The 24776-nt window shown below is 40.4% G+C and overlaps 3 protein-coding genes across 4 annotated transcripts in view; 2 read left to right on the plus strand and 1 right to left on the minus strand.

Moving 5' to 3' along the window:
* Positions 1 to 5343: 5343 nt before the first annotated feature.
* On the minus strand, positions 5344 to 10382 carry LOC140607866 (uncharacterized). 2 transcript variants are annotated; one of them, XM_072782444.1, is made up of 3 exons: positions 10029 to 10382; positions 8584 to 9568; positions 5344 to 6896 (listed from the first exon to the last, which is right to left on the minus strand). In XM_072782444.1, exon 3 carries the CDS (start codon positions 6806 to 6808, stop codon positions 5720 to 5722), a length of 1089 nt encoding a protein of 362 aa, XP_072638545.1. In that variant the 5' UTR covers positions 6809 to 6896; positions 8584 to 9568; positions 10029 to 10382; the 3' UTR covers positions 5344 to 5719. The 2 variants fall into 2 exon arrangements, with proteins under 2 accessions (XP_072638545.1, XP_072638544.1); XM_072782443.1 differs by lacking the exon at positions 10029 to 10382 and having other exon boundaries at positions 8584 to 8930.
* On the plus strand, positions 5910 to 12787 carry TEX30 (testis expressed 30). The gene is made up of 6 exons (XM_072782445.1): positions 5910 to 6061; positions 9370 to 9443; positions 9940 to 10170; positions 10951 to 11002; positions 11519 to 11724; positions 12311 to 12787. Exons 2-6 carry the CDS (start codon positions 9429 to 9431, stop codon positions 12482 to 12484), a joined length of 678 nt encoding a protein of 225 aa, XP_072638546.1. The 5' UTR covers positions 5910 to 6061; positions 9370 to 9428; the 3' UTR covers positions 12485 to 12787.
* Positions 12788 to 16168: 3381 nt separating this feature from the next.
* The window catches only part of CCDC168 (coiled-coil domain containing 168), a 29173-nt gene continuing 20565 nt past the window's right edge, over positions 16169 to 24776 (plus strand). The window contains exons 1-3 of the mRNA XM_072782446.1: positions 16169 to 18269; positions 18390 to 18423; positions 18531 to 18564. Of these exons, the coding sequence (XP_072638547.1) occupies positions 18042 to 18269; positions 18390 to 18423; positions 18531 to 18564 (296 nt within the window). The 5' untranslated portion in view covers positions 16169 to 18041. The remainder of the gene's footprint in view (positions 18270 to 18389; positions 18424 to 18530; positions 18565 to 24776) is intronic.

Here is a 24776-nt window from a genome sequence, read left to right on the forward strand (position 1 = left end):
CAACATGGAATTTCCCAGTCAGCACCACAGCACTAGGAAATTTACTGATAGACCCTTCCGTTCCCCTCAGGAGAAGGACCTTGCCTAAGACAATCCATTACTTGTTAATAATTTCCTTTCCCCATAAGCCCCCACCTTTAAAAACCTTTCTTCTTCCACAGTTTGATGGAGCTCCCTTTTATTTGCTAGATGGGATGCTGCCCAATTCATGAATTATTCAATAAAGCCAATTTGATCTTGTAAGGGCCAAGGGCAGCTGCCTCAAAATGTGTCACTTTGGCATATTGATTATTTTAAATAAGAATTACTTAAGAGACAACCCATGCAAGGACACTCAGACCCTCTTCTGTCCCTCTGAAAGCAGGAAATGAATCTCCCATCGGAAAGGTACCCTCCCTGTACCAGGAGGTAAAGAGTCATCCTTACCATCAGAGATGGAAAAGGTAGAGCTGAAAAAGCTGTATAAACAACCTTTGTTACTTTTTACTAATTTGTTCCCACAGCCGAATTTCTGTTTAGAATTCCTCACAGATTGAAGCCCCCAGAGTTTTCTTTGTCCTGTCAATTCTTCACAGATTTATTGTCTCTGTCTAAAAAGTATAAAAACTGCCTGTCTTGATCATTTCTTTAGGTCTCAATTTTGTAATTGGGCCTCTGTGCACACCTAATAAAACTGTGGGGTTTTTCTCCTGTTAATCTGTATCATGTAAATTTAAGTCTTAGCCCACCTGGAAGATCTCGAAAGAGAATTTTCTCTTCTCTCCGATCTGTTGAATTGGTCATTTGAGTTTTTATTGTTTAACAATATAAAACTGAGGAGCTAAGATGGTAGGAGTAGTAGAAGGACCCTAGGCTTGCCTCCTCCCTGGAACACAGGTAGACAAATATCAAATCATTCTGAATACCTGAGAAATCCATCTAAGGACCGACAGAACAAACTGCACAACTATAGGGAGAGAAGAGGACACATTGTAGAAGGTAGGAGACATGATATGGGGGAGAAATGGATCACGGGTGCTGCAGAGGGCGGAGGGGGGTTGGTGTCCCGGTCACAGAGAGAGATGAGAGACAGAGGGGCACACAGGGGATCACATAAAGAAAACACTTCCCCGGGACACCTGTGTGGCTCAGTGGTTGGATGTCTGCCTTTGGTTCAGGGCATGATCCCATCTGGGGATCGAGTTCTCCGCCCCACTGCCTTGGAAAGAGTTTATTTATTTATTCATAAGAGACACAGAAAGAGAAGCAGAGACACAGGCAGGGGGAGAAGCAGACCCCCTGCAGGGAGGCTGATGTGGGACTCAATACCGGGAATCTGGAATCAGGCCCTGAGCCAAAGGCAGATGGTCAACTGCTGAGCCACCCAGGTGTCCCAAAAAGAATCTTTAAAAAGAAAAAAATGAAGAAAACACTTCCCCCAAAGCCATTGACTGGGAAAACAAGATGGGCTGAGTTTTGTGAGTTTTTACAACCAGCGGGGTTCAAGCCTGGAGTTGTAGGGGTCTGTGGCATGGCTGGTGTGGAGGCCTGGGGTACTGCGGTGCTCCTGTGGAGGAGGAGGGCAGGTAGCCCGGAAGTAGGCTGACAAAGCTGAGGATCCCATGGGATGCACTAGGAGAGATAGCTCCCCCTTCTTGGAGCACATCTGAGAGAGGTGGCATTGCCTCTCTGGGAAAAAGGAGTTGGCAAGTGCCATTACCCACCCCTGCCCCTCAGCATAAACACAGAGACACCTGCTGAGGCCTGCTAACCTGGATACTGGCTCCTTCCTGAACTTTACTCCAGACTCCACGCCCCTGTGCATTGGTACAACTGCCCTTCTAGGACCAAGTGGCACCAATCCTAGCAGCTCAGGAGAACCTCCACCAGAGGATCAGTGTGGGTCTGTACCGTGCCAGGTCCCTAAGTTTGAAGTTTTATTTTATTTTATTTATTTATTAGTGAGAGAGAGAAAGAGAGAAAGAGAGAGGCAGAGACACAGGCAAAGGAAGAAGCAGGCTCCATGCAGGGAACCCAATGCTGGACCCGATCCAGATCCCGATCCCGATCCCAGGTCTCCAGGATCACGCCCTGGGCCGAAGGTGGTGCTAAACCACTGAGCCACCCAGGCTGCCTCAAGTTTGAAGTTTTAAAACTCAGCCAGCCTGCCAGGCATATGACACAGGTGCACTGGGCTGCCAGGTGGGCAGGTGGCCCACCAGACAGGGTGAAGACAGGGATCTGAGGGACACGCGGAACACACAGGGGAAGATTGTTCACTCTTCTGAGAGAGCTTCCCCAACAACGGTGGGTGGGAACTCCCCTCTCCAGGTACAATGAAGAGGGCTGCTGCTATTTCTCTCCCCTGCCCCCAGGGTAAACTAACTTCAATAAGCTTCATAATGCCAACAAACTGGGGGCCTAAGCTGCTTATACCAAGCCCTGCTCCCCTGCATTCTGTAGATGCTGCTTTTCTCAGGCAAACCTGCAGTGGGGGCCCTCTCCCAGAAAATCAGCACCCCTGCAACATGTATCATGTCTACAGACCATAGAGAGAAGCCAAACTTCAGCTCTAAAGGAAATAGCATCAGGTCTCTTCTAACAAGCAGACCAGGGCACACCTAGTTAAAACTTGTCACACTCTGGCCAAGGTCCTATCACTCCCCACTGCAGGCAAGGAGAAACTCTGCAAAAGACTGACCTAAGGGAAACAGCAGCCAAAACACAGCAGCAGCCAGCACATAACACATACCACATACCAGAGACACTTCCTAAAGCACTAGGCCCTGGGCAATATATGACCTCTTATTTATAAAGCCTTTGCTCTCAGGAGCAGGAAACATAACAGGCTTTCCTAACACAGAAAAAGACAGAATGCCAAGGTGGAGGAATTCATCTCAAAAGGAAGAAAAAGGAAAGGTAACAGCCAGGGACCTAATTGAAACAGATATAAGTAATATGCCTGATCCTGAATTTAAAGCAACAATCACAAGGATACTAGCTGTGCTTGAGAAAATCACAGAAGACACCAGGGAGTCCCTTACCACAGAGGTGAAATGCCTGAAAACTAGTCACACTGAAATGAAAAATGCAATAACCAAGATTTGAAACTAACTGGATGTAATGACCACAAGGATGGAAGAAGTAGAGGAATGAATAAATGAGATAGAAGAAAAAAGTCTGGAAAACAATGAAGCTGAAAAGAAGAGGGAAAGAAAAACATTCACAAATGTAGACTTAGGGAATTCAGTGCCTCCTTAAAGCATAATAACATTTGTATCATAGGAGTCCCAGAAGAAAAGGAGAGTAAAAGAAGGTAGTAGGTTTATTTGAGGAAATTATAGCTGAAAACTTCCCTAATCTGGGAGAAGGAAACAGACATCCAAACCTAGGAGGCACAGAGAACTCCCATCAAAATCAACAAAAGCCAGCCCACACCAAGACGTATCATAGTCAAATTTCCAAAATATAAAGAAAAACTCCTAAAGGAACCAAGACAAAATAAGCCCTAACTTACAAGGGAAGACAAATAAGATTAGCAGCAGATCTTCCCACAGAAACTTGATAGGCAAGAAGCAGTGGCATGCTATATTCAATGTGCTGAATGGAGAAAAATATGCAGCCAAGAATACTCTATCTAACAAGGCTATCATTCAGAATAGAAGGAGAGAGAAAGAGTTTCCCAGCTATATTACAAAGCTGTAGTGATCAAGACAGTATTGTACCGGCACAAAAAAAGACAGATCATGAGAACAGAACAGAAAACCCAGAAATGGACCCATAACTATATGGCCAACTAATCTTTGACAAAGCAGGAAAGAATATCCAATGGAAAAAAGTCTCTTCAACAAATGGTATTGGGGAAAGTGGACAGCAACATGCAAAAGAATAAAACTGGACCACTTTCTTACACCATACACAAAAACAAATTCAAAATGGATGAAAGACCTAAATGTGAGATAAGAAAACACCAAAATCCTAGAGGAGAACATGGGTAGCAGCCTCTTTGACATCAGCTATACCAATTTCTTAATTTGATAGGTCTCTAGAGGAAGGGAAACAAAAGCAAAACTGAACTATTGGGACTTCATCAAGACTAAAAGGCAACCTACAGAATGAGAGAAGATATTTGCAATGACATACCTGATAAAGGATTAGAATCCAAAATCTATAAAGAACTTATTAAAGTCAACACCCAAAAAACAAATCATCCTGTTAAGAAATGGGCAGAAGACCTGAATAGACATTTTTCCAAAGAAGACATCCAGATGGCTAACAAACACAAAAAGATGGTCAACATCACTCATCACGGAAATACCTACCAAAACTACAAAGAGATACCACCTCACACCTGCGGAATGGCTAAAATGAACAACTCAGGAAACAACAGATGTTGGCCAGGATGTAGAGAAAGGGGAACCCTCTTGCACTGTTGGTGGGAATGCAAACTGGTGCAGCCACTGTGGAAAACAGTATGGAGGTTCCTCAAAAAGTTAAAAATAGAACTCCCCTAGATTCAACAATTGCATTACTAGGTATTTGCCCAAACAACAACAACAACAACAACAACAACAACAACAACAAAAATACTGATTGGAAGGGATACCTGCACCCCAGTGTTTATAGCAGCATTACCAGTATTAGCCAAATTACAGAAAGAGCCAAAATGTCCAACAGCTGATGAATGGATAAAGATGTGGTAGATGCCAACAATGGAATATCACTCATTCTGTTTGCAATGGTGTGGATGGAGCTAGAGTGTATGATGCTAGGTGAAATAAGTCAAAGACAAATACCATATGAGTTCACTCATGTGGGATTTAAGAAACAATACAAATAAACATAGGGACAAAAAAAAGAGAGGTAAACAATAAAACAGATTCTTTTTTTCTTTTTTTAATAAAACAGATTCTTAACTGTACAGAACAAACTGAGGGTTGCTGGGGAGGGGGGGTTGGCTTAAATGAGTGATAGGTATTCAGGAGGGCACTGGAGAGGAGCGCTGGATGGTAAGCCTAAGAGCTGAATCACTAAATTCTACACCTGAAAGTAATATTACATGGTATGTCAACTAACTGGAGTTTATTATTTATTTATTGGAGTTTAAATAAAAACTCGGGGATCCCTGGGTGGCGCAGCGGTTTGGCGCCTGCCTTTGGCCCAGGGCGTGATCCTGGAGACCCGGGATCGAATCCCACGTCGGGCTCCAGGCATGGAGCCTGCTTCTCCCTCTGCCTATGTCTCTGCCTCTCTCTCTCTCTCTCTCTCTCTCTGTGACTATCATAAATAAATAAATAAATAAATTAATAAATTAATTAATTAATTAATTAAAAAAAACTCGAAATTGAACTGGAGTTTGTTTGTTTACTTACTTATTTATTGGAGTTTAAATAAAAACTCGAAATTGAAACAAAACCAACAGCAAAAACCAAATATAAAGCCTTGGTGGTCATTGCAAGGGCTTTGGCTTCGTTGTGAGAGATCCGGGAAGCCTCTGGGTTTACATTTCAATCAGGTGCAGTTTGTCGCTGTGCTGATCAAGTAGCAAACACGTGGGGGCAAAAGTGGGATACGAGAGGGCATTTGGTATTTCAATAATCCAGGCAGAGTTGAAGGGGGTGCTGCCACCCGTCTGGTAGACGCAGGAGAAGGGTTGGGTTTTGCATACACTTGGACACAGAGTCCGCAGGATTGACAGCCTGGGGGCGGGAGAGATGTATCAGCGTCGACCTCCTCCTGTTCACGGCCTTGCGCCTCCGTGAAGGGCGCCGCTGGGAAGGGGAAGGAGCCAGCGTGGAGCACGCGGGGAGCGAGGCAGCGCCTGGAGATGCTCTCGAGCCCCCCGACCGCGGCTGGACACCTGCTGCCCCGCCCCCCCCCCCCCCCCCACGAACGGGCTGGAAAACTCCGGCTCCCAGCGTGCCCCGCGCGCCGGCCCGCGCGCCCAAGGGGCGGAGCCTGCGCGCGCGTGCGCCGAGGCGGAGAGGGCTGGCGGGTGAGGCGAGGCGGTCCCTTCGAGCGCGGTAGTTTGTCCCGTGAAAGGAGCCGGGACGGTTGGGCGCTCTCGGCCGCCTCTTCCCCGGTAAGTGCGGCGGCGGCGGCGGCGGTGGCGGTGGCGGTTGGCGCCGCCAGGTGAGGGGCGGCCTCCGGAGGAAGGTGCCGGCGCGCCTGGCGACCCCGTCTTAGACGTTTGGGGCTCGCGGCCGTCGCCCCTCGGGGGCTGCTTGTCGCCTCCGGGAGGCGGTCGGTGTGAGCTCGGTGCCCGCGGGCCCGGCCGCCGGGGTTTCGCCCGCCTGGCGGGTGGGGAGGCCTGAGGGGAGGGAAGGGGCGGGCGGGGAGAGCCGAGCCGCCGGGAGCCGTGAGGCGTCTCGCGGGGCCCCGCGCACGCGCGCCAGTGGAGCGGACGAGGGCGGTTTGAGGTGCCTCCGAACCCCACAGCCCTGCTGAGGGGGCCTCGCTCGGCTTCTGTCGTGGACCGGGCCGGCGTATCGACCCCGCCGCTCGCCCGGAAGACTTGAACCCTTGACGGTTTTGTGTGCCCGCGACGTGCGGGACCGCTACCGTCGCTGCAATAGAGCATGCCCGGGCGGCTTCCCGGTGGTGGCGTTTCGGCCGCGGGGCGTGAGGGGCGATGGCGTGCGGAGCCTGGAGCCTGAGGAGAAGTCCCGCGGGTCCCGCTTGCATGCCCGCGACGTGGGGACACTGCCAAGTACCGAGACCACCGGCGCCTCGTCACGGCGACTCTGTAGCTCCCGGGCTTACCCTGCCCGGTGCGAATCCCAGACCAGAGGCTGTAGCCGGGACTGTGGAGCCCAGGTCGCCGTGGCATCCTGCCGTTGATGGTGGTGAAGATGTGCGCCAGCCGAGAAGCACGGGTGGTGTGTTCATCGGGAAATCCGGAAGGGATGAGAGTTTCTCTGGAAAACGAACACAAAACCCAAGTTGTTGAGGAGCAGTAGAGCATTCTAGGCAAAGAGGGTGGGTTGAATACGTGTATCTACTATTACTCCCTCCTGGAATCTCACCGAAGTGACAGTAAAAAAGGGTTTTTCTTTTTTTTTTTTTTTAATTTTTATTTATTTATGATAGTCACAGAGAGAGAGAGAGAGAGAGAGAGAGGCAGAGACACAGGCAGAGGGAGAAGCAGGCTCCATGCAGGGAGCCCGACGTGGGATTCGATCCCAGGTCTCCAGGATCGCGCCCTGGGCCAAAGGCAGGCGCCAAACCGCTGCGCCACCCAGGGATCCCTGTTTTTTTTTTTTTTTTTAAAGACATAAATCCAAATGATGGAGAGAATGGGAAAGGAAACAATAGCGAAATATTGGGGTCTGGAAAGCAAATGTACTTAGCAAACCCCCAGCTTAATTCTGAACCTGCAGCACGGAATGACTGGAACAGGCCTGTACAAGCCCCACGGAAAGTGGCAGCACCGGCCACCCTGGGAACTGCCAATGAAGCAAATGGTGTGGGGGTGGAGGTGGAGGGCTTAGATAAACCTAAGTTCCGTGAAATCTTTTGAAGAAGTGATTAGATATCTACATCCCCTTTCCTAGTTCACATTTTTGGGTGACTGCCTTTCTCCCGTTAGAAGGCAGGAGGCTATTCTCTTGAGAACATAAAACAGGGTCTTTGAACCAGGGCACGCAGGCACAGTTAATTATGGGGGCTACATTTATAAAAGGGACACTGAAGGCTGGAGTCCCTTGTCGGTCTTCTCCCATTCAAGATCCCAGAATTTTTCTTGCCAGACTAATTCCCCTCAAGCTCAAATAAGAATTTTTCTACACACACACACACACACACACATCCACATATGTGTGTGGAAGGACAGACAGTAAGTTGGTCACAGTGGTTGCTTCTGGGAAAGGGAAGGGACTAGGTAGCTGGAGGAAAAGGACTTAATAACTATTTACATTTTTGTGGGTTTTCTTTGAAATTTTACGCCATATGCATATATTATCTATTCAGAAATATGTTCCTTAAAAAATATAATTTCAAATTATACCCTTAGGTAAGGCAATTCCTCTCCCACAAGTTTATTATATAGCTTTGTCTACACACATGAGAAAATGTAAGGATGTGTCATTCATTGCAATATTTTAGTAAAAGATTAGAGACAATCTCAGTGTTCATTAATAGATGATAGTTGGTGAAGTAAATTTCGTACAACTCTTGGAATATTCTGTAGCCATAAAGTACAATGAAAGAAGCTCATTGTATAAAGAAAAGAGTAAACACAGCATGTATTTTAAGCGGTGGAGGATTTAGAAAAACACAAGTATATTAAAAAAAAGGAATATGTATATTTGTATAAGATATCTGGCAAGATCTATAAAAAGCAGGTAATGTTAGCTGAGTTTGGAGAAGGGATCTGAGTAACAAGGCAAAAGTGGAATGAGGGAGGCTTTTCACCATATGATTTTGATACTTTTTGAACTTTGAATCCTCTTATTGTCATGTATTCAATGAATGAATGAATAAATGTTAGCAAGAAAAAATAAATGAATAATGGAGATCCTGATGTTGGTAATACCCTGAACAATAAAAAGTCTCTTAAAATAGGGAAGAATTCTGCATAACAGTCCCCAAATCTCAGTGGCTTACATTTCATGCCCTTGGTTCTTCAGGCCAACATTTCTTGGTTGTGGCTTAGATCTTGGCTAGATTAGGCTGGGCTCCAGACTTCAGTTTTGGGTTCATATCTGCAACATATATCTTCCTTCTGGGACCCAGGCTGAAAAAATAGAAATACCTAGAACATGCTTTTCTGATGGCTGAGGGTGGGAGTTGAAGGGGGCTTCTAGAAATTTGCCGTGTTTCAGTTCAAAGTGACTCATTGCAACTTTCACATATATTCCATTGTCACATAGGCAAGCCCCAAATCAGTAGGGTGGAGATGTATGTACACTCTGCCTGTTGGGAAGCTCTGCAAAGGCACCTAACAAAGGATGTGGATATATAATTCTGTTGCAGAGCAGAGGAGGAGGAGTTGGGAAAGATAATGAAAGAAATGAGTTAATAGATACTGTGAAATTAAATTGAAGATAGTTGTTTGAGAATAAAGATGCTTAGAAAAAAAGATATCCATATATGCCAAGATACAACATTTTACTTTGATATGAATTTTCTTAAGGTTTCCATGTCAAGGTATCACATTGGCTTTTCTTAATGTAACATTTGCCATCCCCACACCTGGCCCTGTAACCAATTCTGAGTGCCTGTGGCTTTAGGAAGCTTGAAAGTAATGAAATAATGCACCTATAAAGGCACTAGTTCTTAGAGAAGTATTTCTAAATATGTTTATTTCAGCTACTGAATGTGTTCACTCATAGTTCTTATGTCATATCCATGTCTGCCAACCCATCTTTCACAACAGAATCTTCTTTTCAGGGAGATGTCCTTTGCTTCTCAGATGTAATGCACTTTAAGTTTGTTATTCAACAGTGAAAATGAGTCATACAGAGGTAATACATATTTTCATATGTTCTGAATCTTCAGGGTTCGTTCTTTATTTCTTTTTTCTTTTTTTCTTTCTTTTCTTTTTTAAAGTCATGTGGCTCCAGAGTAATTTTCTTATTTTCAACTTGTACTGTAAGAGACAGTATAGCATTAATGGTTAGAAGGAAGGACTTTTGGAGCAAACTGCCTTGAGTTTGAATCCTAGCTAGTGGTTCTATAACCTTGGGCATGTTAACTTGCTGTGCCTCTGCTTTCTCGTCTATAAAATGGAGGTAATAATAGTACTTGTTTCATAGAAGTATTAGGAAGGTTAACTAAGTACAAATAAAGCACTTATACTGCCTGACACACAATAAGTACTTAAATATTAGCTATTGGTAATATTGCTTCTTATTTAGAGGCCATGTGTATCATGGGTCTCACAGAATAAACATATTGTTATTTAGTTGTCTGAATAGGCAAGGAAGTAATTTTTGATCCCTTTATTCTCTTGAATTCCAGGTTAAATTAAAAATACCTTTTGGAAATAAATTACTAGATGCTGTTTGTTTGGTACCTAACAAGAGCTTAACATATGGAATAATTCTTACACATGGAGCGTCAGGAGATATGAACCTTCCTCATTTGATGTCACTGGCATCCCATCTTGCATCTCATGGTTTTTTTTGCCTGAGATTTACCTGTAAAGGCCTTAATATTGTACATAGAATTAAGGCATATAAATCAGTTTTGGTAAGAAAATTTCTTTATATTTACTTATAACAGAATTTTGTTTTAAAATTCTTAATACATTTAAGGCAAATTCTATTAGCAGTCATTTGGTTTATTTTAAAAAGCTTTTAATGACTATTCTTAGAAACTCAACAGTATATTAAGGCTGTATAGTAGTCAGATTTCTTTTTTTTTTTTTGCTCTCAGTTTCCATGGAGATGAATGCTTACATCATAAATGTTCTCCATGGTACTGTCAAGGAAGCTATGTATGATGTAATTTTCTTACTAGAATTACATAACTTCAGAATATAGTTCTGGATATTTGCCTACTATACTCTGAATGTACAAATACAGCACAGTTTTGAAACTAAAATCCTAGGATAACAAATTTGAAATTTTTAAAATCCAGATTATTTCAAACTTGCTAAGTTTTTCAGGGCTTTAAATTAGATTTTAGTACTCTTAAATTCTGTATTAGTTGGAAGCTTTTACTGGCTTTTTTTTTTTTTTAAATATAATTCTTTAAAAATATTTTAGTACTTTTAATTTTTTTAGACAGGTAAAGTGATTTTTTTTTCTCATTTATTCACCTGTATTTACCCAGCTATGATCTGATAGTGACAGCATGACCAGAAGAGCAAAGAACTGGTTACCTCTTTCAAGAAGAATCCCTTAAGATTTTATGGTTGTCTTTGCAAAGAGTTTCATACATTTCAGTAATGATAAGAAATATATGTTGGTTTTCCAGTGAAATATTTTATAGGAAAGGAACTGATAAGTTTTTGGTTGGTTTTTCTAGAATTACCTAAAGACCTCAGGAGAGTACAAACTGGCAGGTGTTTTCCTTGGCGGTGAGTTGCAATACTTGCTTTTAAATCTATTCATATTGATATAGGAACAGGTAATCAAGAATTAAAATTAATTGACGACAGGAAGCTAATTTAAGGATTTTCTTTGTTTTGTTTTGGTAAGTCACTTTCTTGTGTAACATCAAGGTACTTTATATATTTAAAGCAAATTTCAGCCTTATAAATATGTATTGTAACCCAAAGTTCACTCCTTTTATTTATATCCCTGAGCCACTATCTCTCAAATGATTCTTCACAAAGATTGTCTTTACCTCAAATATTCTTCAGGAAAAAAATTCCTTTTTTTTTTTTTTTTTTTTTTTTTTAACTTAGGATCAATTATTAACTCTTCATAGATGTCCATTATGGGTATTACAGTTTGTTAATTGTCATCTTTTGGAGTTAAGTGATACAATCACGATGGATGAACAGTAAATGAAATCTAATATGCCATATTATCACCACTTATGTATATGAATGTTTGTATTTCAAACTGAACTTAATTTTAATTGATTTTAGGTCGCTCAATGGGCTCAAGAGCAGCTGCTTCTGTAATGTGCCATATTGAGCCAGATGATGCTGATGATTTTGTTCGAGGTCTCATTTGTATTTCTTACCCACTGCACCATCCAAAGCAGCAACATAAACTTAGGGATGAAGATCTCTATCGTATAAAAGATCCTGTGTTGTTTGTGTCAGGCTCAGCAGATGAAATGTGTGAAAAGGTGAATTATAACTTGATGTTTGTGTAAGTGAGAAAGTGAATGAAAGTATCTTGAGAACAAGATATTACCTGCAACTTTCAGTCTCTTTAAAAAGAACTGATTGGACTAATGTTAGTTTTGTGACTTAGTTGGAGAATTGAAAAATATAAGCATACTGACAGAATTAATCTCTGTGGAAAGAGTTGCTAAATGGATTGACTCTTATTTGGGAATGAAAGATTAAATCTGAAACTTCTGATTTTAGCATTTATACTAGACTGTACATTTGATTTATCATTCCAAAATTCAAGCAGATTCTTCAATTTGTTAAAATTGACTTGAGAAAAAGTAACTTGTACATGTTACTACATATTCTCAGGAATGAATGCTTGATTTATTCTGTGGTGTTGCTGTATTTGAGATGTAGACTGCCATTTCTGTGGACATTTCTTTAAATATTCCATTGCCTTGAAAGTTATCTGTAGAGTAGGTATTTAATCAATATTTAGTGAATGGATGCCAGTAAAGGAGGTGCAGGGGAGAGAGAGGATCTTTATTAAACCCTAAAAGAGCACTGGTCTAGCATCCTCTTCTTTTTTTCCTTTAGAACTTGTTGGAGAAAGTGGCACAGAAAATGCAAGCTCCCAATAAAATCCACTGGATTGAGAAGGCAAATCATTCCATGGCAGTGAAAGGACGGTCAACAAATGATGTTTTCAAAGAAATAAATACACAGATTTTGTTTTGGATCCAGGAAATCACTGAAATGGACAAGAAATAATTATATTTAGCTGAAAGCCCTGTTATTTTGAATACAAATACAGTTCATTTGATAAAGAACAGCATACCTCTCAGCATTATGAGATATTTCAAATGAATTTAATGTTCTTTAATGTTTCCCCCATTTTTAAAACCTGTTTTAATTGTGAAATTAATGTCCTTTATATAATATCTTTTAAAAGCACTGTTATAGTTGTATAAAGATGATGTACAAATATTGAAGGTGGTCTAAATATAATTTATTTTCATTAATATAGTTAAGTTTTGAAAAAAAATTAAACATTTGAATTTTGTTACAAGGGAACTTTTGTCTTATTTGCTGTCAACTGAGCAGGTACTCTAATTTTGCAGAGCAATGTCTTTAAAAAAAACCATTTACTGTGTAAATTTAGTTTTATAGAATGTGTACATTCATTCACCTAATCTTTTAATGTCAATTAGGGAATAGGAAGGAAGATATATTTTCAGATATGGGGACCTTGAACATTGTTTTTTGGAATGAAGTAACAACTTTCATTCAAAACATTTCTTGAAGGCCTGTTAATAGGCAAAGCCTGATTAGATTTGTGACAAGTAAGTACTTGGAGCTTAAATATAATGCAGGATGTCTAGACCTCTCTCTGATTAAGGGGAAAATGAAATAAGGATGAAGTAGTGGGACTAACATCTGTGCTGTGTCTAGGCAGAGTTAGTTAGGTCACTTAATTTTGGCTTGGAAAGTTCAGTTATTACCTGGACTGGACTTAACAGATATTGAGTTACATATTAAAAACAGTAGTGTCTATATTTCCTACAAAGGGCACAATATGTGATGGGGCTCATATACATTTGTAGTAAAGGATAGTTTTCTATAGTAAGATATTAACTCTTTCTTGGCTTCTCTACTACTATAATATTAGGCCTTTCAGACAGCCTTAGAGTGGGCTGAGAAGCCTGTAGATTTTTGAGGTCCCTCATTCTTCCTGTCCATGGATTTTAATTATTTGTTAATTTTTCTAAATAGTTCATAAAGAACAGAAATTTAGATAATGTCCAAATTGTTTATATTATAGAATGAAACTATGAAATCAAATTTTCTGTATCACTCAGTGTATAATACGTTTTGACTGAATTTCTTGAACAAGGCCTAAATTTTTAAAAATAGGATATATTTCATCACTAACATTCAACTGATGTCAAAATATTATAAACGTGTAAAAAACATCCATAGCTGACAAATATAATCCTGGCGTAGAAGTATAAATCATTTGGGAAATATTAATACTGTAAATCAGAAGTAAAACTAATGAGAAAATGAAAACTTATAGAGCAGACCATAATATAAAAATACAATGAAAAAATAGATTTTAAAGGTTACTAACCAGATTATATAGTTATAATACTCAAGTTTTCAGATTAAACTATAGGCATAATATAGATGACCAAAGATAGGGAAACGTAGAAGTCCCTTTAAAGTTGATTTTTTTTTAAGTTTGCCTGTAAGAAACTTTTTGATTGATGAAATGGCTTGTCATTTGAGAACTGTGTACCTAGTTAGGGGTGGGGAACATATAACTCCTAGATATGAGTGATCTGTGTAAGGCTGAAGTGAACATTTGTGAAAAGGTCCCAGCTGCTCTTCACAGATTTGCCACATCTTGTAGCAAAAATGTGCAGCCCCTTCAAGTTTGAGATTATGGTCACTTGTGGAGCCTCTGCTAGGCATCCCTGATTCATGGCACAACCACTACCTAGACCAATAGTTCTCAGCTAGTGATTTTTGCTGCCTGAGGGACATTTGACAGCGTCTGGAAACTTGGTTGTCACGATTGGGGTGGCGGTGCTGGCATCTGATAGGTAGAGGAAAGGGATGCTGCTGACAGTCTATAATGCACAGGACAGCCAGCCATAACTGAAGTATCTGATCCAAAATGTCAGTAGTGTCCAGGTTGAGAACCTTGTCTCAGACAAACCTTAGTTTTGGAGATATTTTGAAATCCTTTCTCCCTCACCCCTTTTCTACCCCTTCCAAACCCATTTGCTCCCTTTTAGTTGCCAAACCCTGGGTTTTCAGTCTCAAAGTCTGATTTTAACACTGCCATCATTCTAATTGAGGCCTTTATCAATTGTCATCTGTATAATTGCAATAACCTAATTGATTTTCCTATTTTGTGGCCTCCTCACTTCAACAAACCAATTCACACCCTCATCTCTAAAACTGTTGTTGGATCTCCAAAAGTGACTATTAAGGTTAAAGTCTTTAGTTCAAGGCTGTCTGCAATAGGCTCTACCAACATTTTAGCCCATTTCCCCCATACTCTGAAACTGTACAGCACAGTATTCCAGTTACAAAGTTTTATTTTTTATTTTTTTAATATATATTATTTATTTACTCATAAGAGACACAGAGAAAGAGAGAGGCAGAGACACAGGCAGAGGAAGAAGCAGGCTCCATGCAGGAAGCCTGATGCGGGACTTGATCCAGGGTCTCCAGAATTACGCCCTGGGCCGCAGGCGGGCACCAAACCACTGAGCCACCCAAGGATCCCCCAGTTACAAAGTTTTAGAGCAAAGTCTTCCTGCCTCCTTTTCTTGAAACTTTCTTGTAGTCTTTGCCTGTTACCAAATCCTCCTCATTCTTTAATACCCTTAAATTCTTTTTCCCTCTTTACAGCTTTTCCTCCTTGGAACCCATATAGTATCTTCCTCTCTCTTTATTGTTTTTCTAAAGATTTTTTATTTATTTATTCATGAGAGACACAGAAAGGAAGAGACACAGGCAGAGGGAGAAGCAGGCTCCAGGCAGGGAGCTGGATGCGGGACTCGATTCCAGGTCTCCAGGATCAGGCCCTGGACGGAAAGGCGGTGCTAAACTGCTGAGCTACCCGGGCTGCCTTCTCTCTTTGTTGTTAATCACACTTTGCCTTCTCAGTACATTTATTGGGATATTTGCCATACCACATATTAAATACTCCATGTCAGGGAATGACATGATCTTTGTATTCCATAGAGCACTTTTTATAGTTGTTTAGTGCCTTTCATACTCATTATTCAATATTTGTTGTATTGAACTAAGATATTTAGAGGGAGAATTTTTTTTTAAAGATTTATTTATTTATTTATGAGAGACACAGAGCAGCAGAGACACAGGCAGAGGGAGAAGCAGGCTCCATGCAGGGAGCCTGACATGGGACTCCATCCCTGGTCTCCAGGATCACGCCGCGGGCTGGAGGTGGCACTAAACCACTGAGCCCTAGATGGAGAATTTTTTTAACCATTATGAGCAACGCCTGATTTTATATTGCTGCTTTATGCACCTGTTACTGGGGCTTTTTCCTGAAACATAAAAAAAAAAAAAGTTCACAATGTCTATAAATAGTGTAAAGAAGGTGACATTAGTACGTACAATAGATTTTTTTTAAAACTTCAACAATTTTTTGAAGTGTTCTCTTGTGTTCATATTACTGTTAGTGATGGGGTTTCTCTGGCGTTATTTTTCTATTGTCTTTGTAATTTTTTTTTTTTTTTTTTTTTTATTTATGATAGTCACACACAGAGAGAGAGAGAGAGAGGCAGAGACACAGGCAGAGGGAGAAGCAGGCTCCATGCACCGGGAGCCTGACGTGGGATTTGATCCCGGGTCTCCAGGATCGCCCTGGGCCAAGGCAGGAGCCAAACCGCTGCGCCACCCAGGGATCCCTGTAATTTTTAAAAACAAATCCAGCTAGCACTTTTTATTCAGCTTGAGATTGGCACGAGAAGAGGTTTCTGGTGTAAAGAACAGAAGTATCTATGTTGGAAACTATGTGATTGTACTTTTTTAGTAGGTAAGTACATAGGTAACAACCATGAGAAAGCCCTGAAGGAGGATGCTCTGTACCTCTGTGCACATTTCCCTATCAGCAGGAGTGGTACACAGAAGTTCCTTTTCAGTTCTGACAGAGCTGCTCTGTAGTGTACTAATTAGGGATTCAGTGCCACAAAGCTCTGAAAGATCTAAGGAACTGTAAAGTGTTAAAACACTGAATACTCTTTACAGTAGTTAGTGTTAAATGAATTAGAGAGTGCCGGCTATCAGGCAACTGAAATTGAGTATCTTGCCAACTGCAATAAATATTCTAGAAAAACCCAGCAGAATAAAATCACCTTGATTGTGTATGTGGGAGGGGTGTCAGAGAGGAGGGTGTATTTTATCCTAGAAAAATCCAGTGGAATTGCTGAAGTTTCTTCAAGAACTAATGAATGCCTGTCCTGCATTCCGGAGGGCTATTCCTTGCAAAGACAAACCCCAAGATCATAGTTAAACCTAAGTAAAGATTATAAATACCTGCAGACTATGGTTGAGTAGATTGGAAGACTATAAACTGATGCTTAGGATGTGTCACTGAGCTCATTATTTCCAATACTCCAGGAAGGTAAGAGCTCAATAAATCTTTCTTGCACTCCATTATACTTAATGTGACAGAAGAGACCTGAACAATTAACTCTAGTATAAAGAATATACTTCTTTCCTCAACTCACCTTGACTAAGTGAAAACAAAGGAAGGATTAATTACGTCTTTCAAAGAGAAAGTGCTCTGAACCCAAGGTCATGTTAACACTTTATTAATAGTCCAGACTATCTTGTATTTGCTTCACAAACTTATACACCTACTCTCCAGACTTTGAAGGAAAGTGAGTAGTACTTAAATCTGGCTCTGCTCCATGCTAATTCTGGCATCAAGAAGCCTCACAAATAGCTGTTCTTTGGAATCACCAGAGATAGGGCAAAAAAGGGAATTCATCAGGAGACCATTCAAAATCTCACTTTGGTTTTCATCATAACAGTAGATTTTTGAAGAGCATTGCTAACAGACCCTTCTAGCAAAAAGAAGAATAAAATGAGATGTTCTATTTAAAAAAAAAAAAAATCAGGCAGGCCCATAAGAGACAAACTATTCTATGTCCTACTTAGTGACAATGAGACATACTAAAAAATTATTCAGTATTTATATGAAACTCAAGCTGGGGCATTTAGTTTCTTTTTGTTTGTTTTGTTTTTTACTAAATCTGGTAACACTAAGAATTGTATATTCCTAATTAGGAATTGTATATTCCTAATTAGGAATTGTATATTCCTAATCACAACCCTAAAATACAGTATTCCCAGTGGTTACGTCTAATTCAGATTTGTTCTGCATTTTTTGAATTACAGGGTGATAAATAATCCAACTGTGCTAAAGGATTGTTTATGGAATTGTGTTTTCTTTTTGTGAAATTAATAAAGGATGATTTAAAGTTTATAAATTGAAAAACTATTAAAGCAGTATACATGTTTTACTAGTGAACTTTCATCATTGTTAAAAGTAAGTTGACATGAGCTTAGATGAATACCCACTATGACACGTACCTCCCTCTACTCAGAACCAGAGCAGTCACTGCTGTACCTGATCAAGACACTGAGCAGCACTGGGAATTTTTTTTCTGGCAGAGCATTCCATGTGGTCATGAGATGGGCATATCACCTTTTTGTGTTTTGGGGCATCCAAAATTGAAGATTTCAGAATGAGACATCAATCTATGTCACATATTACATAAAAATGTCAAAGCAATTTTATTTCTTTAAAAAAGCAGCACGGAATAGACTGGAAGATAATACATTTTGGACATTGTGGGAACTTGTAGAGTCCTGGACTCAAAATGATTGGTTGGCAATCTTTTTTATAATTTTCCTAGGGATTATTTTTGAGATCATACTCATAAAGATTTGTACATCCTTTAATAAGAAGCCTGCACTTACAGAAAAGGGTAGTTCAAGTGCTCAGGAGGTAACATGGTTGATTCTTTCTCTCCTATCTTTCAAAATCATATATAAGAATTACTTCTAAAATTGTAGAACTTTGATATTTGGACTACTCTAACATTTATTTATTGTCTTCTTGAAATAGAAGGAAAACAATTGCCTGAAAAGTGTGAAATTTGGTAAATATTATATAATTTCATGATTTAATATAAAAGTTGTTCAACCTGAGCCTCTCGTATTGGTGCTCTGACCTTTTTGTTGTTGTTATATTCCCACTTATCTCTAGATAACTGGCCAATTCCTTCATCTTCAGAAGAAAGGTAAGTGATCCATTTTAAAATTAAATGAAATAGATTGGTATTGTGCTATTCAAAATTGCATTTATATCTGAATTACAGAAAAGGGTTTTCCCAAATGTATAGAGCACCACAGCTACTTGACATCATAATTCAATCTAACATTGATTATCTTTTTTTAATTTAAATTCAATTAGCCAACATACAGTACATCATTAGTTTCAGATGTAGAGTTCAGTGAATCATCAGTTGTATCTAACATTGATGTTAATGGTTATGCTCTGTTCCAAGCTGTGTTAATAGCTTTTCATGTACTGTTGAAATTGTCCTTCCAAGTAGGTAGCATTATTACTGTTTATAAATGAGGAAAAAGAAAGTTTATAGAGGTTTAGTAAAACTTGCTTCCCTAACCGACCTCTCTGCAGTGCAAATGAATAAGTAGCAACACCAGTTCATATAACTCAATTAAAAAAAAAAAAACATTTAGCACCTACTGTGAACCAAGTAAACCCTGAGCTAGGTACTGCAAGGATGGTACTCTGTTTATACAGCCAGAATCCCTCAGCATCCCAAAGATATACCAGTGCTAGGATTAAATATGACATCACTACTCTTATTGTTGTTAATATTTTAATTGCTCTTATCAGGATCCATTGAACAATCATTAGATATCTGGTCTACAATGAACATTGTGTTTGATGCTGGGATACAAACAGTAAAATAGTTTCTGTTCCCTAGAAGCTTACATTCTCATGGAGGAGACATATACATAAAGGATGAGTAACTGTGATAGAATCATTAGGAAAACATTTAGGAGATACCTAAGCCAGCATAGGGTGTTGGGGATGGCTTCATGAAGACGTTATGCTGGAGCTGAATTTTAAAAGATGAGTGAAAATTAGAAAAAGACAGCAGGTTAGGAAGATAAGGAATAGTGTAGCAGGGTATGTGCAATAAATTATGACTACTGTTAGGAAAGAGATATGGCTCTCATGGTGGGCAGCATATTGTAGTGAAAAAACACAGATTTTGAATTTTTAAAAATCTAGGTTTATGTCATAGTTTTGCCTCTTAATGACGGTATAGCCTTGGGCTTAAACTCACGGAAACTCCATTTCCTTACTTTCAAAAAAGCAGTTAGAAGAATTACCTCTTAGGAAATCATGGAGATTAGTTAAAATGATATGTGTAACAAAGCAAAAATACTTTATACCGTGGCACCAGGATTATTTTTGAGGGCAGAACCATATTTGGGAGAGCATCTTATATTATTTTGAAATGAAACTACTTGAATATTGGTGGAAGCCCAAGCATCACATTCCTTAAAGTGCATCACATCAGAGACCAGATGAATTCTGCCTTGCTTAAGAGGCGGGAGAGAAGAGAAAGGTGGAGGACTGAGCAGAGAGGAGGGAGGAGTAGGGAAGAAGATCTGAGGCTCAGGACTGAATGGTGTAAAGAACATCATGAGAACACTGCGGTATCTGGAATCAGGGAGACTCTTGCTGGCCAGGCCTAGTTCAGTGAGCAAAGCAAACTCTCATCTGAAGTTGATCCAGTTTTGGGGAATGGTTTGTTTCAGGGTTGACATCAGCCTTAGAAGTGTGTTCCTGGAGAGCCTGCCACCATTATATGACTCTCAAAGCTTGGAGCTGTCACTGACCAGTTGGTTTCAGAAGCGTATTTCCTGAAGGGTATTATCATTGATAAAAATAGTTTAAAAACAAAATTGGTATTTATTTGTTACCATGACCTTAGGATTGTACTATGACTGTATTGCATTGAGCAGCTTAATGGATTAACAACTACTTCTGGTATTTACTTTTTAGCATGGCTATAGAACTCTCAGTCTTCCAAGGAGTGTAGAGATTTCTTTTAAATTTTCCAAGGCCAGTTGAGATTGCTGGGGAGAGGCCAAAGGACATTGCAGAAATGGGAGACACGACTAATGTTTTAGTGGGTGTTATTTGTGTTGCTATAACCAACTCCCCTCCATTTCTGCCTTCAGTTCTGAGCCACTTTTACGAGTGGTTTGTGTATGTGCATTTCCCCCCTTCTGAACTAAAAGAAAGGGTTGGGTTGTATGTCTGGGTCAGCTTGTTATGGATAAGGGTTAGTAATCAGAATAGGGTAAGATAAGGTAGAAGAGTATTCCAGACAGGGGGACCAGCTAGAGCAAAGGCCCTAAGGGTGAGCTTGCATAGTGTTTTAGGAACAGTAAGAAGGCCAGTGTGGCTTGTGCAGGGAGTGGGGGTGACATACAAAGGATGGGGTTCAAGAAGGAATCGGCGACCAGATCATGGTTGGGCCTCTTAGGCCATGTTAAAGACAATAGCTTTTACTCTTAAGTAACAACAGGGAATCATTGTAGAGTTTTGCACAGGGAAGTGATATGTTCTGTCTTGATATTTTAAAGGATTATTCTGCCTGCTGTGTTGAGACTAGACTGTATTTGGTCAAGGGTCTAAGGAGATGGCAGGCTATTGCAAGTAACCCAAAGTGAGAGATAAAGGTGAGTGACACCAGGGTGGTACCAGTGGAAGTGGTGAGACATTGTTGGTTTCAGGATGTACTTAGAAAAGCCAACAGAGGAGGCAAAGGTGACTCCCAAGAGTTTTGGCCTGAGCAAGTAGAAAGTGGAGTTGTCATCAATCCAGATAAAGAAAACTGTGGGTAGAGCAGGTTTTGATGGGGGAGATCAGGAATTTTGTTTCGTATTTGTTGAATTAGGGATATTGATTTGATATCTAATAGAGGTAGTGAATAAGTGGTTTGGAAAAGATGTTTGGTAGAAGTCATATGTTTGGGCTTATCGTTGTTGGCTTATAGACAATATTAAAAACTACAAGAGAAGATGAGATTTCAAAGGAACTGTAAGAAGAGAAAAGGAACAAGGACTGAGCCCTGAGACACTTCAAAGAGGTAGAATGAAGAGGAGGAGCCATTAAAGGAGACTGAGAAGGAGCTACCATGGAGTGAGGAAGAAAACCAGGAGAATTATGATGGCCTAGAAGCTTGCCAGATGGAGTGTATGTAGAGCTGGCATTTCAGATATCAGACCCATAACCCTTATAAGTATAGAAGCAAAATCCTTACATATATTTTTAAAAGACTTTATTTGAGAGAGAGAGAGAGAGCATGGGCGGGGGACAGGGTGAGGGAGAAACAGGCTCCCCACTGAGCAGTGATCCTGATTCTGAGCTTGATCCCATGACTCTGGGAGCATGACCACAACCAAAGGCAGACACTTAACCAACTGAGCCACCCAGAGCCCCTAGGAGCAAAATCCTTAACAAAATACTAGGACACCAAATCCAGCAGCATATTAGAAAGATTTTACACTATGACCCAGTGGGATTGTTCCTAGGAGTACATGGTTGGTTCAACATATGAAAATTATTGAGCATTGTTTTATTGTGCTTAAAAATACACTATTACATTGCTGAAATATCTGTGTTGCATTTCAACTTTCCTCTTTTTCCTGAAATGTGCAAGAATTAATTCTTTTTATGTATTACATTTTCACTATTCTACTTTTTCTTTTTTTTAAAGATTTATTTATTCATGAGAGACACAGAGAGAGAGGCAGAGACATAGACAGAGGGAAAAGCAGGCTCTCACATGGAGCCCAATGTGGGACTCGATCCCCAGACCAGGATCATGCCCTGAGCCTGAAGGCAGATGCTCAACCGCTGAGCCACCCAGGTGTCCCAATATTCTACTTTCTTAAGTGAATGATCATATTCTTATACTGAAGAAATTTTATCCTAATTATGTTTGGACACTGTTATAACTCATTGGGGTCACTTGATTCCCCAGAATGCTTGTATATCCCTCCCTACCTGTATCAGTTAGGATATTTTAATTCTCACGTGACAGAAAACCATGATTCCAACTGCCATACTAAGAGAGGTGGGTAGAAAGGTGGCCACCAGAGTTTCAAAATCAGAATAGCAACATCCAGTAAGGAAGTAAGATGTCAATTTTTCCTGTGTCCTTCTTAAGAACAAGGCAACTTTTTCCACAGGTCCTTAAAAATCTTTGTCTTATGCTAGAATTAGTTCATGCCCACTCCTAAACTAGTCACTTGGAAATGAGATTACTGTTAGACTTAGCCTAATCATTGGGTGTAGAGTAATGGTGCAGAGTCCACTTGCATGATCATTATTCCAATCCAAAATTCTGCTGTGAAGCACTGCCCTAGAATATAGGCTTTTCTATTGATCAGAAATAAATAGCTGTTAAAATAATCTGGGTTTACTTGTAGAAAACTATTGCTTATGGTATTGGACATTCTTCTGTTCTATCTACTAAATATCCATAAGAATATTTTTATCTTTGCCAAAACTTTCATACAGAGAACAGAAACAAACATATTCTTTGTAAAAGCATATAATCTTAACCTGCGACTTTTTGTTTGCTTTTTTAAAAGTCACATTTATTCAGCATCATGATCAGACTATTACATTTAACAATCAACAGCATGGGTACAAAAAAAAAAAAATCTACATTAAAACCTTTTGTTGGGCAGCCCGGGTGGCTCAGCGATTTAGTGCCACCTTCAGCCCAGGGCCTGATCCTGGAGACCGGGATCGAGTCCCACGTTGGGCTCCCTGTGTGGAGCCTGCTTCTCCCTCTGCCTGTGTCTCTGCCTCTCTCTCTCTCTCTCTCTCTCTCTCTCTCTGTCTCTCAATAAATAAATAAAATATTTTAAAAAACAATAACAACAACAACAAAAAACCCTTTTTGTTGGAATGCTTTATACTTTCCACAGAACAGAAACTAAAATAACTTGTTATACAATTAATCACAAATACAGTGCTTTGAGTTTTTCACCCATACACATGAGTATTGTCTAAAACATGTCTTGTCTTCTTTGTGGCAGCAAGGCCCTGCCTCACTGTGCTTGGCTGAATTCACAAATCTGTTGTCACCTGTAGCTTCCCTGTCACTTCTCCTCTTCTGCTAAGCTTTGTTTCCTGGCAGTAATTTAAAAAACCTTTTGCCATTGCCATAGCTGCTGCTGCTGCTGCTGCTGCTGGAACCACCATAGCCACCTTGGTTTCATGGTTTGGCAAAGTACTGGCCTCTACCACTATAGGGGCAGAGCTCCTGCCTCCAGAATGTCCTCCTTTCACTGGGTCCAAAATTTGAGAACCGATTGTTGTAATTGCCAAAATCATGATAGCTTCTGCCACCTGCACAGTTGCTTCCGTCTTTACCAAATCCATTCTAGCCATTTCCACTGCCACCATATCTACCACCACCTCGACTGCCACCAAGCCACCTCGCCCACTGAAGTTCCTTCCATGACCAAAGTTGTCATTCCCATGAAAACCACCTCCACGACCACCAACAAGTTTCCAGAACCACTTTGACCTGTTTAGCTGGATGAAGCACTAGCCATCTCTTGCTTTGATAGGACTTTCCTTACTTCACAGTTATGGCCATTTGCATTGTGGTATTTTTGAAGGAGTCTTGTTTACAGAGTCATGATCATCAGATGTTACAAAAGCAAAATGTCTCTTTTTGCCACCGCCTCAGTCAGTCATGATCTAAATCAGTTCAACTTTCCCATACTGTTCAAAAGAATCTCTTAGATGATATTCCTCAGTGTCTTCTGTAATGCCACCAACAAAACTCTTTTTTTTTTTTTTCAAAACTCTTTTTCATAGTTAAGTGGGCACCAGGTCTTTGAGAATCTTCTCTTGAGGCAGTCTTCTTTGGTTCCACAACTCTTCCATCTACCATGTGTGGCCTTGCATTCATGGCTGTATCCACCTCCTCCACAGTAGCATACATGACAAACCCAAAGCCTCTGGAGCCTCATTATCACACAGTCTATAAGTCTTCCCCATTGTTCAAAATGGCTCCTCAGACTTTCATCGGTTGTTTCAAAGATCAAGCCTCCAATGAAGACCTTCCACAGCTATTCACACTCTTTGGAAGACTCTGACTTAAACATGATGATGGTGGTGGTGGTGGTGGTGGTGGTGGTGGTGGTGGTGAGACTAATGATGCTTACTTGGCAGCATCCAAGGGCAGAAAGATTAACCTGCAACTTTCACTCATTGCTGTCAAAAAGTCTTTGAATAGGTTTTTGATGTAAAAAATCCCTTGTTCTCTGAAAAATGAAAACAATTTACCTCACCTTGTCAGTGGATTGATTTATGAAATAAATGAAACTAGGTTATGAGTTATTTTGTAATGTAGATAATAACTTTTCAATTTATCTT

Source organism: Canis lupus, chromosome 17 (genome assembly GCF_048164855.1).
Source record: "Canis lupus baileyi chromosome 17, mCanLup2.hap1, whole genome shotgun sequence".
NCBI lineage: Eukaryota > Metazoa > Chordata > Mammalia > Carnivora > Canidae > Canis > Canis lupus.

Excerpts from the sequence above, each read along its gene's own strand:
- LOC140607866 (XM_072782443.1), bottom strand. The coding sequence starts at position 6,663 with ATGCAAGCGGGACCCGCGGGACTTCTCCTCAGGCTCCAGGCTCCGCAC.
- TEX30 (XM_072782445.1), top strand. Across the intron at positions 10,171-10,950 it reads AGGCATATAAATCAGTTTTG|AATTACCTAAAGACCTCAGG; the intron begins GTAAGAAAATTT and ends TGGTTTTTCTAG. Across the intron at positions 11,003-11,518 it reads GGCAGGTGTTTTCCTTGGCG|GTCGCTCAATGGGCTCAAGA; the intron begins GTGAGTTGCAAT and ends AATTGATTTTAG.